The following is a 17067-nucleotide window of genomic DNA, read 5'->3' as shown; positions in this document are numbered from 1 at the left end:
CGTAGGCGAGACATACCTGCAACACAGCGGTTATCCTATCATCGTGTACGAAAACCTGTTACACGAGCGTTTTATGTAATCACGCCTTTACGGCAGTGCGCAATCATCGCGTTGTCAGTGGCGACAATTTCGGGAAGGTGTTAAAAATTCACGACACGTAACGAGTCAATGCACGTACCGACTAATACGGAAACCCGTAAAAACCGCATTTGCCTATCACCGATCGCGTCTGACCGGACAGGTACACCGGCTACTTAGATTACTCTCAAATGCTATCGATTCGTGTGCAACTGTCAACTTTCTGCCACGGATCACCGAGCAGCATCCTTACAATCATTACTCTTATCCGCGTCTCTAGCACGGGTACAGAAATTTTTGTAATCAATAGCGAAATTTTGTGAGCCGTAAAACTCGTTTCGTGACACAAAAAAATTTAATTATTCGTACGAACATACCCAGGTAGAAAACTGCCTCGATTTATCGAGATTAAGTACGGGGCCTGAATAGAAAAATCCAGTTTGAAATATCCGTCTAGGTCCAGAATACACCCTAGAAATTTATCTTGATTTTACCGAGAGAAAAAATAGTCGGAAAAATCTACATGGGTTCTAGATTGCCTGACAGATTTTTCCCAAATTAGATATGAAACTGGAGCCTGGATTGGATAATCTAGCTTTAAATACCCTAATAGGTCCAGAACATAATCCTTAAATTTATCTAGTTTTCCCCAAGAAAATTTACGTTGTGCTTTATACTATAAAACAAGTGACCGAGCACCACACGGACGAATGACGTGACGATTCTCGCTCGTGTGATGCCCGCATAGTGGGGGCCCTACCCCTCAAGTTGCTCTGTTGCATGGAGCTCGAGTTGGCATCTCTGGTATATTAGTTTTCCTGAATTGTCTTGTACAAATTGTCTTCTTAATTTGTGGTCACAATTGTAGTTTTGAGACACTTGAGATAAAGTGACATCGAAGATACATAGTGTCCGCCTATATGAAGTTAGCCTCCCATTTTTCGATTTTGAATATTTTTTTAGTTGTTCCAGGTTGTTCTACGTTTGTTCTATATTGTTCCAAAGTTATGAGCAAAAAAATCGAAAAACATGACGGGAAAAGCAAAAAAACGATTTATTTTTGTGGCCACCCATTTTTTTTTAAATTCAAATTTTTTTGCTGTTCTGGATTGTTCTAATTGTTCTAAACATTGTTCTAAAATATTAATCCCCCTAAAAAAGAATTTAAAAAGATATAGCAAAAAATAGCAATAAGCGTCCAAATAGTATTTTTACATTTATCGCTATTATTATATTATGTTTTGACACCAAATTACATATTTAAGCTAAAAACGAATAGAACAACCCAGAACAACTCTCAGTTTCACCAGAACAAACATATAAAAGGCACTTTACTCTTGAAGGTAGAGAATTATTTTGTCTTTTTCGACCAATAATGTTACATCAGCGACACTAAAACCTAGAACAATGAGAAATAGACACAGAACAATCCGGAACAACTCTCAGTTTTGTCAGAACAAACGTTTAAAGAGCACTTTACTCTTGAAGGTAGAGAATTATTTTGTCTTTTTCGACCGATAATGTTACATCAGCGACACTAAAACCTAGAACAATGAGAAATAGACACAGAACAATCCGGAACAACTCTGTTTTGTCAGAACAAACGTATAAGGAGCACTTTACTCTTGGAGAGTTTTTTTTTTTTACTGATAACGTCGCATTAACGACACTAGAAATATATAAAAGACATTCTTGAATATAGATATATATGACATTTTTTCTTTTTTTGTTTTAAAAAACGTATAGTTTCCAAGATATTGTACTTTACATTACTTTAAATTAAATATTTAACTTTTAATTTTATGCGTCTTTAGATCAATGATCCAGATTCTTTTTGGAATGCTTGATTAAAGTGAGTTTTCTTACCTCTCACGCTTAAGGTCTTGTACGTGTATATATAATTGAATTCCAATTCCAATTTTTCTACAATTGATTAAAATTGTAAGATTTTTTTTCTATAAAAATTGTTTTTGTAATTTTTTTGAGTTTTAATATTTTTTATTTTTTAAAATGTTTTTTAATTGTTTTTAATGTTTTCAAATTAAAAAAAATTTTTTTATAGTTTTAAGTTTTATAGTTTTTATAATTTTAAGGTTTTGGAGTTTATATTATCTATAACCGCAAAATTATTATATATATATATATATATATATATATATATATATATATATTGTGTAAATTTTTAAGTTTTTATTTATATACATATACTTTTAGGTTTATTTCTATATTATTCATAATATGTACTGGTTTTTTTACACATAAAAATTTTTTTTGAATTTTTTTATTTTTTTAAATATAAGAGTAAAGTGCTCCTTATACGTTTGTTCTGACAAAACTGAGAGTTGTTCCGGATTGTTCTGTGTCTATTTCTCATTGTTCTAGGTTTTAGTGTCGCTGATGTAACATTATCGGTCGAAAAAGACAAAATAATTCTCTACCTTCAAGAGTAAAGTGCCTTTTATATGTTTGTTCTGGTGAAACTGAGAGTTGTTCTGGGTTGTTCTATTCGTTTTTAGCTTAAATATGTAATTTGGTGTCAAAACACAATATAATAATAGCGATAAATGTAAAAATACTATTTGGACGCTTAATGCTATTTTTTGCTATATCTTTTTAAATTCTTTTTTAGAGGGATTAATATTTTAGAACAATGTTTAGAACAATTAGAACAATCCAGAACAGCAAAAAAATTTGAATTTAAAAAAAAATGGGTAGCCACAAAAATAAATCGTTTTTTTGCTTTTCCCGTCATGTTTTTCGATTTTTTTGCTCATAACTTTGGAACAATATAGAACAAACGTAGAACAACCTGGAACAACTAAAAAAATATTCAAAATCGAAAAATGGGGGCTAACTTCATATAGGCTAGATGTCCTCATAATTGTTGAGGAAACGAAAATATTACGCGAGAAAAAAATAAGAAAAAAGAATGTGTCTAATAATGAATACCGATAGTGAGGTTAACAATGATGCGCAAGGCAGTAATCATCGATAATTGTTATTACACTATCAGTAATGACTGTGCATACGAAAAAGCCAAAGCACATAGAAATTCTGAGTCCGAAGGTAATTTACATATGGTACAAAATGATGAAATTAGCGGTTATGAAAATGAAAGAGAAAATGAAGTCGAAGCCGAGCTGGGATTTCAGGGAATATTTTAGGGAAAAATTTTAGATTCAAGCCTGGACCAGACTGGATTATAGAAATAACAAGCAAACCAAACAAATATCTAGGAAAATTATAAGTCCCAGCTAGATTCCAGATAATTTTTCTGAACAAATTCCGGGCGTAATCTTGGGCCGACCTGGATTCAGCAATAGGGCCTGTTTGATTTAGGCGTCCCAAACTTTACACAAAGCCTAACTAGATTTTCCACCTGGATTCCAGAAATATTTTTCAAAAAATATATAGGGCCCTGATTGTTTCCAGACAAAATTTCTACCTGGATATTCTATATAAAAAAAATATATTCTACGTAAAAAATTGTAAAACTACATTAATTTAATCTCGTAATGCAATCGCGTTCTCGACAGTTATTACCGCATACGAGGCACCTGTCTATCTCATTTTGCTTATTAATTATCTCGATGTTGCCCGCTGCGCGATAAGTTTGCAGGAAAATACTAAGAACCCCCGAAGCCAGGAAGTGCATTAATATATATAGTAGTATTAATATATACCCCGCATTGCATTCCGAGGTTAATTATACGTCGCAAGCATCTCATCCATTCTTTTACGGTCGATAATTCCCCCCCCCCCTCCTTCCGTGTTAACGCCTTGCCGACGCGTTACGACGTGCGAGGTCGTTACCAGACATCGGCGCAGCCTATGTCCTTAACCGCGCCTTCGTAATCAATTCGACGTACTAACGAAGTTTCATGGCGTGATACATTGGCTGCGTTCAGCAGAATAAAGCGCTCAATAAGCGATTAGTGATATATTGCAACAGTTGGTAGTGTTCTGCTGAACGCTATTTTACGGTACGGTAACACAATATAACCTCTTCTGTAGATAATAGTAGAGGTTAGTGAAAAGTGATATAAGTGATATAAGTGATATTGTACTGTGAGAAGCCTAAGACATTTTATATTTATATGTATATTAAGAAAAAGAGAGAAACTAAATCATTATTAATGTAATAATGGATGCAATATTATTTATTGCAATGGAAGAAGGAATTAATATGAATAATATAATTAATTTTATTATGGATGATTTAGTGGAACCACAGCCAAATTATTTAGCGGTTAGAAGGCGTAATCAAAAAATAAAAAATCAAAATTATTTTGAATATATAATTCCAAGATACACTGATGTACAATTTATAGAACATTTTCGTATGTCACGGATTACATTTGAGGTAATTATAAAAAATATAGAATTAAATCGAATATATAATTATATTTCCTATTAAATATTCTTTTAATATATGATTTCAGGCATTATTAAATGTAGTGGCACCATTATTAAATCCTGAGATAAATATGAATGTGAATCCATCTAAAAAGTTATTATTTACATTATGGATTCTAGCTAAGCAAGAAAGTTTTTTAGCTACAAGTGATAGATTTGGTTTGCCAAAATCTTCTGGATATCAGATTTTTAAGAGTGTAATAGATATTTTATCAGATTTAATGCCACAATATATATATATATATATATATATATATATATATATATATATATATATATTACATGGCCAAATGCAAATGATTGTCAAATATCCAGTAATGTATGATTTTCTTTTTATAATAGAAGTTATCATAAAAATTTGACACATCTATTTAAAAATACTATGTATATAAATATATCTATATTTATTTCAGATATTTGAAACTCGCTCGCGTAGTTTTTACGGTGTTATAGGTGCGATAGATGGATGCCATATTCCATGCAAACAACCTGTGGACAATGCTAATGACTATTATAATCGGAAAGGTTTCCATTCTATTATATTACAAGGTAAGACTATCAAAACTTTAAGCATATTATAATAGTAAAGAAAATATATAATTAAATAAATACTTTTAAAAAATAAAAATATATAATAAAATAAAATAAATAAAAATAAATAAAAAAATATAAAAACATAAAATATGTAATACAATAAAATAAATAAAAAAGTATAAAGAATAAAATATGTAATATGAAATAAAATATGTAATTAAATATGTAATTAAATATGTAATATGTAATTGATTTTAATATTTTTAGGAGTTTGCAATCACAGAGGACAATTCATAGATTGCTTCATTGGCATGCCAGGACGTATGCATGATGCAAGAGTTTTTAGACTAAGTCCGTTATTTGAATCTTTAAATGCGATAAATTGTCTTATACCCAAAAAATTTCACTTAATAGGAGATACTGCATATCCCTTGTTAATAAATTTAATGACACCATTTAAAGATAACGGTCATTTGACAGTTGTACAAACACGTTATAATCAAAAACTAAGTTCTATTCGATCAATTATTGAACGAGCTTTCGGATTATTAAAAGGGAAATTTAGAAGGTTAAAATATTTAGATATTTCTGATTTTGAACTAGGAAATAAAATAATTGCAGCGGCTTGCACATTGCATAATTTCATAATTAACGGAGATCATATAAATGTGGAATTTGAGGATTATTTGGAAGAATTAAATCTACATGTAAATGAAGAACAAGCAGAAGTTTTGGAAGCTGCACAAAAACGGTTATGTCTTGTTGATGAAATATAAATTGAAAACGAGTTTTTGTTTCCGTAAACTTTATTGTTTAGAAATTTTATTTTATGTAAACAACTTTACACATAAACTTTATTACATATTACTTATACTTATATTTTATTACAAACTATAAAATATATATTATACCTGTATGTATTGCTAAATAATCAATATTGTTGAACAAAATAAATAATAAGTAGCGTTTTCATTTAAATAAAAAAAAAACAATAAGTATGTTTTAAGTAAAACAAAAAATAATAAATCTTTATTATAAGTAAAAGAATTGTTTATCTTTTCTCCCTCTTCAATTCAATTAATGTTTCCAATAACTTATTTCTTTCTGATTGAATACGATTGTTTTCTTCTATTGCAGTTTTTAATTTATCAATGGCTTCCACTCTTTTCTTTTCGCTATCTGTTTGATTTTTTCTTAGTTCGTATAACTCTCTTAATTTTCTATTTTTTTGTTTCTTGTTTTTTTGTATTAAAATATTATTAGAAGATTCTAAGTGTTGACTATAACAAAATTACATTTGGTAAGTAAAAGCTCTCAAGTAACATAATATAACTAGATATTGTCATACAATTGGCTGTTGAATAGAATTGGCTAATAAGCCAATTAAATTGAATAATAAGCCAATTAAAATTTTAATTATTTAAAAATTTAATTAAAATTTTGAAACTTTTTGTATTTGATATCCAATTGTGTGATATTATCTGTTTCCTTCTGGAAAGCGTTATTATAATTATAATTAAGGGAATCCTAAAGTGGTCTGTTTTACCGATTTCTTTTAAAACGTCTTCTTTTTTTAACTGTGTAGAATGAAAAATTCTTTTCTGTAATTAAAGAAGTTATGCTAATACATTACGGAACGTCGATTTGAAAGGATTTTTTATTTCGCGTAGCCAAAAAGAAATCGGTAAAATAGACCATTTTAGGATCCCCTTAAATTAAGAGCTTAAAATAAGTTTATAATAAAACATAATAATAACCTGTCTAAATTATTATTTTCTTCACATGTTGAAATGGAAGAGGTCTCAGGTTGATCCGTGTTTGAGGTTTCTGCTTCCATTATTTCTGTTTCCATTATATTTATATTTTTATTATTATACATTTCAATGACAGATAAATTTTCTTGTGTTGACGTTGAAGGTAATGAGGCCAATGTATGACCAATATTAATTGTACGATCCTCAAGAAAAATATCTTCCATTGTTTCATACCATTCCCATTGTATCCGTCCACGACCTGTTGTGCTTTTTTTATTATTATCTTTTATTGTTTTGTATGAATGTTTTAAATTACGCATTTTGCGGTCAAGCATATCTATTGCTACATCCAAGCCTTTGCTCGCAAAAACTTGTTGTATTTTCTCCCATGTTTTTTTTTTTAATTTTTGGATCTCGAAAGTCTTTTTTATGTTCTGCATAAATTTGCAACAATAACTTCGTGTTTTGGTTTGTCCAATAAAAATCCCCTGATTTTTCAGCTATATTGAAGGAAACAAATGTTTGTAAAATGTAATTTAAAAATAAAATCTATTACTAAAATCTATTATTAAAATTTATTTTTAATACAAACCTTCTAATACTGACTTTTGTGAAACTCCTACTATTTCTTGATTTGATGCATTTTGCTCAAAATATGTATTAAAGAAGTTTTGATCTACAATAAACATGATTTATATAGGTTAGATAAGAATAGGCTAAATATACATCAATTAAATGTAATAATATATATATTTCTTTAGAGAAGTATTTTTACGTACCATTTTGTAATTTGTTATGCACTTCCAAACTATCTACAACATTATATGTTATATTTTTATATATATTGTAAAGTTTTTAATGGTGACTTTTATGTCATGCGTATTTGGTCAGAAGATGGCGTACTCTGTAGGCTGAATATGTAATGATTGAATGATTCCTGATTGGTTATAAATTCAAGCTATTTATATTTGTGTGTGAGCGCGCATTTCAATTGTATTAAGATGTTGGTTTAAACTGCGAAATGCGTTACCAAGGAAATATGTAAACAGAGGGATTGAGGCGAAGATCTGTTACTAAGCGGTCGTCTTGTTTCGGGAGACGCGCGACCATTCGGACGCTTTTCTGATTTGTAATCGTGATACGGTTTTCTCGAAGTTTCTATGTGTTATCGCGTACCCCATTAAACGAGATCTAGTAATAAAATCATCGTATCATAGTGCGAGATATTATTTATGGTGTATTAAATAACTTTACTAATAATAAAGTTTATAAAAGTTCGTTTTCATACGTGAGTGCTATCGATATATTCCAATTTCCCCTCTTATAAATTTCTGACTAATCGATATCTAATTCAATTAAACTAGATATCTTACAATATATTGCACTTCACACATATTTATATTGGCGGTAGCCATGTTCGACAACACGTTATGCTTCAATGCAGCGTATTTTTAGTTTGCTGGAAAACATGGCGACCGCTGAGTAAACATGTTGTAACTCAACGGAAAATTAAGTACCATTCAGCAGGAAATCATAAAACGTTTTACAACAGTTGCATTCTGCTGAACGCAGCCATTGGCCGCGTTCAGCAGACTCAACAGTTGTAGATTTTCCGCTGAATCTCGACTGTTAATTAGTTGGTTCTGAAAGTAAGAACCAATCACGTTCGATTGCTACTAAGCGGTTTGTTCTGCTGAACGCGCCCATTGACTCGGGATTAACGCCGCAGCCAGACGCGCGCGTATTGCACACGTTGCAACACACGCCAGACAGCCCATCCGTCCTTCTCCTCTCGCGCGCACCGCCTCTGCTCCGGTCCATACGTTAAATACCCAAAGGCGTCTGCATTAACTGTTAGGTGCAATTACGACGTTATCACCTACGTGCACACGCGCGCAATCGCAGACGCCATATGTTCTGCACAACCATAGATAAATGCAAGCGCGAACGCGGTATTTATGTAAGCACATACACACACACACACACGCGCGTGCGCACACACGCTATTATTCGCTTTACGAGGGAGGCCGCACGGTCGCGACGTTTACGACCGAACGAAAGCTCCGTGCGATGCAGCCGCTATTTAATTCCCGCGCGCGCAATGTTCCAATCCGAAAGTTTCCCCGGAAAATACGATACCCCGGTGTATGCTAGCGGTATATAATCAGCGCATGACTATCCTTTCCGTCGGCGGGCTTTGGCGATTACCGCAACATTAACGATTATTCACTCAAAAAAATGATCTTGCAATAATAGCTAAAATTTTCTAGGTGTAAAAAATTAACTAAAACAGATAAATGATTAGCAACTGTTGTGATATTTGCATATGTAATTACTTAATCAGTTTAGATGACAGAAACAGAATATATATCTGTATTGTTTGTGAACTTTAAAAAGAAAGTTTCTCTAAAGCGCCTATCTATATAAGATCAATCACGTGTTAGATCATGCAATGAATAACATTTAGCAATAGTACCTAAATTTTTCAGAAGCTATTGCTAGAACATTACTGCTATAAATTCTATATGTGACAAACAATGTTTTCACAGATACGAAAAATAGCGATACATTCTTGTTGCGATATCTAGAAATCTAACTACATCAGCGAAATATTTTTTTGAGTGTTCGCCGCGAAAAAAGTGCAGCGCATTGCGCATCGTTATATCAGACATACAACAGTGCATTAAAAGATTTTCTCTCCCGGAGAGGTAACGCTTAAAAATCATTTTTTACTTATTTTAGTTACTTTTATCTTTCCAAGCCCAGTAATTCTGTTTTGAATAGTATTTTATTATTAAATTATTTAAGGTAGAGTAGAAAAATTAGAATAAAAAAGTTACATCGAAATCGCAAAATTATGCTATGTTCAATAATTAGATTTCTGCAGAACAAGAATACTCAGCGGGACTGCTTAATTATAATCTAGTGTCTACGGAGAAACACACGTTGTTCGAAAGGCTCACAACTTGCAATTACTATACATACATATTAACAACGATACTATATGTCTCTAAAAAGATTGATACCACTATTATGCAAAAGTCTAGACTTCTTACGCTTTATACGTCTCTTCGAAAGATAAATAGAAAATAGCTCTTCTACCTTTGATTGCAAATTGAATGACTTGCTCGTTGTGATTGAAGATTTAAGAGATGATTGTACCGCGGTCGATCTCCGTCCGAATCATCCACAACATTATATGAGAATTATAGCTGCCGGCGTCGAGAGAGAAAAGATTTACTCGGTCTAACGATCGGAATCGACCTATAGAACCGCCTTTTATTCAGCGATTTCGGTGTTTGGCTGGCAGCGCTGCCAATTTTTGCCAGTGCCTTCCAATGCATGCTTCGAAAGATGCGGACGCTCTTTTCTTTTCGGTGTGACGCGTATATTTTATCGGGAATAAAATGGATCGCGGCCAAGTGCGCGGCGCGCATGCAGGCGCTACCGAGAAAAGCTACGGCGGGTGCCGCGCGTTTCGTCTTTACGACGGTATCGACATCCGTGATTTAAATTATTATTGCATTGTATACAAGCATTAACGAAATTACTCTGTGAATATAGCTTAACGTAATTTACTTTCGAAATGCAAAACAACAAAAATAAATACGCCGCGCGCATTTTACATCGCGCTCGTTGTAAGATATGCAAATGCGAAAATGGTAAGACGGGTATTTCACCGCCTCGATATTTTCAAAGAATATAAATGCAATTACGTTACACGACGCAATGGGACGATGCGATGGCAAATTTTAATTTTCCAGGAAGCGGAGGCTACACACCTGGAAACGGAGTACAATGGTGCATTGTCCGCGCACGAGCGTCGGCTTTAATCACGGATGTGCCCGCCTTTGTCAATTTCCATAGTTCGATTCTGAGCTATCTAACGGCGCACTCGCCCACGGTCTCGGTCGTAAATGTCGTCGATGCATCTAGAACGCATCTCGTCGCATCCGGCCTATATCGCCGTAACGCGTGCGCCCAAGGAAATGCGAACCATTAAATACTATGTAACGCGGATCTTACGTAACGCTAATGTAGTAGCGATCGCTGTCACGCGACTCCTCCTTAAAGTGATTTACTCGCGGCATGCTATACAATAAATTCACATTGCTTTCGATCTGCAAGCTTGACTGTAACACGCAAGAAATTGTTTTGCTTCAAATACATGTAAAATTTGAAGAATTTTGTATCACACTTATGCATAATTTTTTAAACAGAGTTTATTTTATATTATAACTAAATTTAAACGATGAATTAAGTTCCAGAAAAAAAATTAATATCAAAATATATAAGATTTGAAAAATGTTATATATGTCACGTAGTTAAGTGTAATTTTATACTATAATTTATTTTACAACTAGTTTTAAGTATGGTTAAATTCCAGAAAGAAAATCTTATACTCATATATCTATGATGTGAAAAGTTTTATATCACAAGTTATTTTATGACTAATTTTAAGTGATAAATAGTTAAGTTTTAAAACGGAATGTTCTAAATATAAATAAATATTATTTATATTTAAAAAAAACGAAAGAGATGATCGAATTAAACAAGTTGCGAAATAAGTTGTTCAAGTGTCAACTTAATGAAGAGAGTTGTGAGGCAACTTGTTTACGTGCCCACGAATTGGTCATGCGCACGCAGTGGCCTGGAAAAAGAAATTCGAGGGAACGTCCAACGACACCGCCGAAACTTCGCTTCGAAACATCGACTCACGATAATAACGGTATACATATATATCCCACGTGCACGCCTTTAACCGCCCTGCACGATAAAACCGGACGGGGAACAACGGCGGCGATAAGAAGCAGTCGCGTGTGTTAACCGAAGCTACTTTAGGTGCGAGCCGATAAGAACAGAACCGATACTAGTGGTCCCCATCCACGTATATAATGAGAATGATAAACCTTTTTAATATAAAGAATTATGCAGATAATACGACTAGAAAATTAAAAAAATTTTTTTCTAAAGTTAGTATAGAGAAAATTTAAAAATATTTTCATTTAAAAATAAAAATATAAAATAAATTTTTTAATTTATCTTAAATAGAAAATTTAACATTCTCTGTAAAATGCGCAATTTCCGCAATAACGCGGCATATACAAAACGTTTCACCACATTTACTAAAATATCACAATACACATATATGGCAAACTTCGAGGAAGTTTCGAAACAGCCATTTCGACAACAACGTGAATAACAAGTCTGAGAATTCAAGAGAGGTTCTTAATTTGTTATCAAGTTTAAGAATTCACAGTACACGAATATGTACTTATACAGTATTTGTAATTCCCGCAGGTTTCCCGAAAAGTTCGAGGGGAATATTTGAGTACTTATGCCCGACGAATCCATTCGAGACAGACACGTTGTTGTAGAAATGACGAGAACTCGCCATTACGAGAACGAAGCTTTACGATCGCGCGCGTAAGAGGCGTCGAAGGAGCGGCGGCGGTAGTGGAATCCCACCCTACGCACTAATATATAACATCTCGATCGATATCGGGTCGCAGGTGGCTTTGTTCACGATTCTTTCTTTCATCCTGATGGACAGGCCCGAATTGATCTCCTCTCTTGTGAAATCGCGGAAAAGATAAGATACCGATGACAAGGAACCTAAAGAGCTTCTTCAATAGATCGGAGATTGAAATGTCTCGAAGTAGTCGTTGATCGAGAGACTGAAATTAATCCGCACTTCGAACGACAACAATCGCGGATAGACATCCTTTTTCGAAGAATTTCATGCGGAAAGAGATTTGATCGATCGACTGTGATAAAAATAACATTTATAATTTAGCAAAAAAATTATTAATAAACAATAAAATTTTATGCTATTAAGAAGCGTAATCAATACACATAAATTTTTATCAAAATTTTTCTAACCATATTTTACGTGTTTCTTACTGTTTGCGATAATAATTTATTACAGCTTCTATGATTTTCCAATTAAGTATTTGCAGACATAATATTTGGTTACTACGGTTGATTTGCGTAATTTTTTCCATAAATTTCATGCTTCTGCGTGTGAACTGGAAGTTTATGACACAATTAGCGTTTATGACACAATTAATACATTGTAATTTTGCGCTGGAGAAAGCCAAAGTAAAGCTGATTAAAATTTGATGTCTATTTAAAATATACTGCATAAAATATAATATATAATATACATTAATTACCACATTTTGGCTTTCAATAACCTTTTCTTTTTAACTTATTAATTGCATATCAAATAATCTACTTCAGTCTTATTTCTAGAAATTTGGTGAGTCATCGAAAGAAAAAAAATATAAGAGTTTCTTTACACCGCGGGAAAGAAAAGGAGTCAGCCGAGTCATATCGCAAGCGCATTCTGTTGAAAGTATTGAAAGCTATGGTGAGAACAGAAGTCACGTTCCATGCAATTATCACACTCGTCGAGAGTCTTTCGAACCTCCCGTGTGTAACGTAATAGCAGACTATCGGCGCAATCCGATCGCGGTATATTAATTACTCACTGGCGCACTTTTTTCTCTTCTTTTGTATGCGTGTCGATTCAGCAAAAATAGACGAGCGCGATAAAGCGCAAGTGCAACTAAATACGATTGCAGCATGCAATGTGCCGGTTGCGTCACGCGCGACGATAACCGTTCGCCGAAGAGCTGCGAGGTGAATTATTTCGAGTGATCTCCTATTGCGCATCCGTCTTCTGCGTGGCTGAAGTGTTTCGACGACGGTGAAAGATTAATAAAAGTAATTAGTCGAGTGAAGAAAAAAAAATATCAGCGAATATAATATAAAACGAGTAGTATATCCTAACAAATGATGGGAAGTTTCCCATGATCTATGAAAGGGTTGATATTATCTTCTTATTGTGCGGCGACTCGCATGCATTCGAAATAGGAAATAACGCGACTGAGATTTATTAAGACGTTATACCAATCGCGTTAATAAATCAGATGCAGCACTAATGCGTCAAAAGACTCGCAATTAATTAAACGACTTTTTCTAAATCAACTGCGAAAGATACAAACATGTGTGTGACGCGCTATCGCACAAGTCGAGTAAGTATTTGTAAAACAAGAATGTGCGCGGATTCTTATCAAAATCGATATGGGAACGATAGCAAAAAAAACTCATCAGTGTTATTGTTGTCATGCGAAGCCGACGTAGCGCGGTCAAAAGCAGATTACGAATTCTTCGAAGCGCATAGCATCGCGATAGTGAGGCGATAATAATGAGCCAATCGCCACCTCTTTCTTTGCAAAACTACGTCAAAATGATGGAATTATTAAATGACATTTATCGCGACGTCTCAAGGACGCGAGACAATTAAGCGCGTATTATCACGACGCGTGGGATAAAACGTAAGAATTTTTACCGGCTTTGCGCGTAAGTTCCACGTGAACTATACAAAACGATCATTTTTTACGCGCTGTTAATTATCAGAACATTGACAGTTAAACTTACACGATTAAAACCTAGAATAATGTCGGATAAGATCTTAAATAGATGCGATAGGCATCTTTCGTAACTAACATAAGTTGTTTTTATAAAGCATAAAGTAGCATATAGCTGATCTACAATGTCCGATTAGAAATTAAAATTATGTATATATAAAAACGGTATCCAGCGATATATAATTACGGACATTATATGTGCGTCGCCATATATTTTAATTAGAATCCATTGTTCGGTGCAAACTTTGTTTCAATGTAGATTGTTAAAATTATTATCAGATATTGATTTTACTTCGGTTGCTCAAGTCTGACTCCGCATTTTCATTTTGATGACGCGAGTAAAACTGACAAGATTCTAAATATATTCCGTTCTGTGCGAATTATTTAACCTGCTTCGCGAAATGAAATTCACTGAACCCACTCCTACGTAAGCTAAATTCTTGCCGAACACTAAACATCCTGGTCGAGCCTGTTACGAAAAAAAAAAAAAAAAGAAAAGGATATCGCTTCGCGTTGGTGAGCGAAGGACGCGGAGCGCCGGGAAGAGAGCGAAGCGGGAGTTGATAGCGTGCCAGCTGTGCGCAGGAACGGAGGTTAGGTTAGGAATGGCGTTTGGGGGTCGCGGGGTCAACCCGCGGGATCGAACGACCTGACGCGCGAACGCGATGCAACGGGCGCACGACGCGTGTGCCATGCAGCAGACAGGTAAAACAGACAAGGCACTCACCTCGTTGAAGGCCATCTTCTTCGCTATGCTTCCGGACTCGCGGCTGCTTCCGGCGCCTCCTTGCCCCACCGCTTCAACAGAAGAGTATCCTCGCGAAGAACTGCCGGGCTAGTAGTCCCAGCAGCAGTAGCAGCAGCAGTAGCAGCTGATTTCGCCAGGTGTCCAAAAGGGATGATCCTCCAGGGGAGAGCGACAGCGCATCGGGATCGTCGACGGCACTCGCGACGCGACGTCGACGACGGTGACGGGAACGTGGACGGCGACGTGGACGACGACGTACACGACAACGACGACGAAAACACTCGCGGCGACCGACCCGTCTGGCAGAGCTTCGCGACACACATACGTCACGGGAGAATAGCGACCGCGATCACCTTCTCGCGAGGAAATCCCCACGAGAGCAAAACTCCGCCGTGTCGCCGTCGGCGGCGCGAGGTCGTTTCTTTTTTCTTTTTCACGGCTCCTCCTCACTCGTTATACGCGGCACGCTGCGCTGCCGATCTGCCGACCGCGGCCGATCTGGCATTCCTCAGGTGGGCACCGTTCGCGGAAGCGTCTGCCTGAACTGCGACAAAAACACGAAAAAAACTGCCGACAGGGGCTTTCGCGCCGCTCAGCTTTGCTGTACAAGGATCGCGACGACGGGCACGGGACGACGGACGCGTTCACCGACACGTTAATCGCGGCGCGTGGCGACGTTGACGAACGTCGCGGACGGGATGGTGCGTATCACACTCGATCGTCACCGACCGCTCGATCGTCCGTAACCGTTTCTCGACACTGTTTTCTCTTTTTTTCTTTTCTCGCGTATTTATATCCGCCGCAGAGATATCATCCGCAAACATACGGGCGCCATCTTGGTTTCTGGCGGTCGCCAGCGGAACGGACTGAAGTGTGACCGAATGCCGCAATGGCGCGACGTACGCGGTAACCAGCTGTGTGGTGCTGTGAAACGCCGGGTTGGCGATGCTACCGCGCGCGTTCTGAAACCGGCGAAACGTGCCGGAAACGGACCGGTTAAACACACGTTCGAATTGGCGCGCGCAATTCTCGAAGTGGCGCGATGATGCGAGTACTGGATTACCGACGCGATAGAAACTTCACGTTGCTTTGAATATTCTAACCTTGACTTATGCGTATGCGATTGAAATTAATAATTTCCAATCAATGTATTCATTTATTTTAAAGTATGATTCCGCCTGCAAATAGAGAATAGAATTTTTTTTTAATTATACTACTTGATATTGTAACGATTGATTCTTGACGTCTTGCGCTTTGTAAAGAATTTTAATATGTTAACTGATTGAATTTTTGTAACTACTTATTTCTTATTATATTATCTTGTACAATTTAATATTGGAACTTTGCATAGACAATCGCTACTTTGATTTCGAAATCGTTAATGAAATGTTATGCTTTGAGGTTACTGCGTTTGATTCTCGGTGTTTTGCGCTTCGCAAAAGAGTTTATGCTAATTGATTGCTTTTTCGTAGTGTTTTATACTTACTATATTATTTATTTTATCTCGTGGAACTCAACGTACAAACTTTAAGTAAACGTAGAAAAAAAAGTAAAAAAATCACGAACGAAAGCGGTGAGCTGCACGTCGCGAAGATAGGCCTTGCCGTATTAGGGCATATTCAAACAAAGGCGCATAAGCATATGCATAAGAAATTGGATTGGTCCATGGCTTTATGCACGCATATGCTTATGCGCTATGCAAGTTTGTCTGGATACACCCTTATGGCTGTACTATTAAAATATCGATATTTTAATTCAAAACCATTAATACAAAATATCATGCGTTGACACGATTGATTCTTTGTATCTTACATTCTGGAGATAATTTTAATATGTTGACTGACTTTTCTCTTCTAGTACCCTAATAAATATTATCGAAATACCGATGCTCTCCGATTTTAAAATACACAGATACTTGAATTTTTGGCTTTGTAAAATGCTTTATATTGCTTGTGTCCTTTTTTATAATTTATCTTTAAAAACTTTTCTCTACAGTATTACCAATGATATTTGTGTCGTACAATATTGATAGGTTATACGACATTTAATGATTCTTATGTGTAAATTAGATAATGTGGTATTCATGATAATAAATGCAAAA

The 17067-nt window shown here is 35.3% G+C and overlaps 2 protein-coding genes across 4 annotated transcripts in view; one reads left to right on the top strand and one right to left on the bottom strand.

Moving 5' to 3' along the window:
- Positions 1–15861, bottom strand: part of GckIII (Germinal centre kinase III) — a 100467-nt gene extending 84606 nt beyond the window's left edge. The window contains exon 1 of the mRNA XM_012359613.2: positions 14946–15861. Coding sequence (XP_012215036.1) covers positions 14946–14960 — 15 coding nt within the window. The 5' untranslated portion in view covers positions 14961–15861. The remainder of the gene's footprint in view (positions 1–14945) is intronic.
- LOC137000042 (putative nuclease HARBI1) lies at positions 3912–5985 on the top strand. Of its 3 annotated transcripts, none has more exons than XM_067355639.1 (5): positions 3912–4061; positions 4302–4441; positions 4521–4691; positions 4908–5043; positions 5296–5985. In XM_067355639.1, exons 2-5 carry the CDS (start codon positions 4421–4423, stop codon positions 5802–5804), a joined length of 837 nt encoding a protein of 278 aa, XP_067211740.1. In that variant the 5' UTR covers positions 3912–4061; positions 4302–4420; the 3' UTR covers positions 5805–5985. The 3 variants fall into 3 exon arrangements, with proteins under 3 accessions (XP_067211740.1, XP_067211743.1, XP_067211738.1); XM_067355642.1 differs by having other exon boundaries at positions 3920–4104; XM_067355637.1 differs by lacking the exon at positions 3912–4061 and having other exon boundaries at positions 4131–4441.
- Positions 15862–17067: the final 1206 nt, after the last annotated feature.

This window comes from Linepithema humile, chromosome 1 (assembly GCF_040581485.1).
Source record: "Linepithema humile isolate Giens D197 chromosome 1, Lhum_UNIL_v1.0, whole genome shotgun sequence".
NCBI lineage: Eukaryota > Metazoa > Arthropoda > Insecta > Hymenoptera > Formicidae > Linepithema > Linepithema humile.
This window is presented reverse-complemented; position numbering and strand designations above follow the sequence as displayed.

Excerpts from the sequence above, each read along its gene's own strand:
- LOC137000042 (XM_067355637.1), top strand. The coding sequence starts at position 4,223 with ATGGATGCAATATTATTTATTGCAATGGAAGAAGGAATTAATATGAAT. Across the intron at positions 4,442-4,520 it reads TGTCACGGATTACATTTGAG|GCATTATTAAATGTAGTGGC; the intron begins GTAATTATAAAA and ends ATATGATTTCAG. Across the intron at positions 4,692-4,907 it reads GATATCAGATTTTTAAGAGT|ATATTTGAAACTCGCTCGCG; the intron begins GTAATAGATATT and ends TATTTATTTCAG.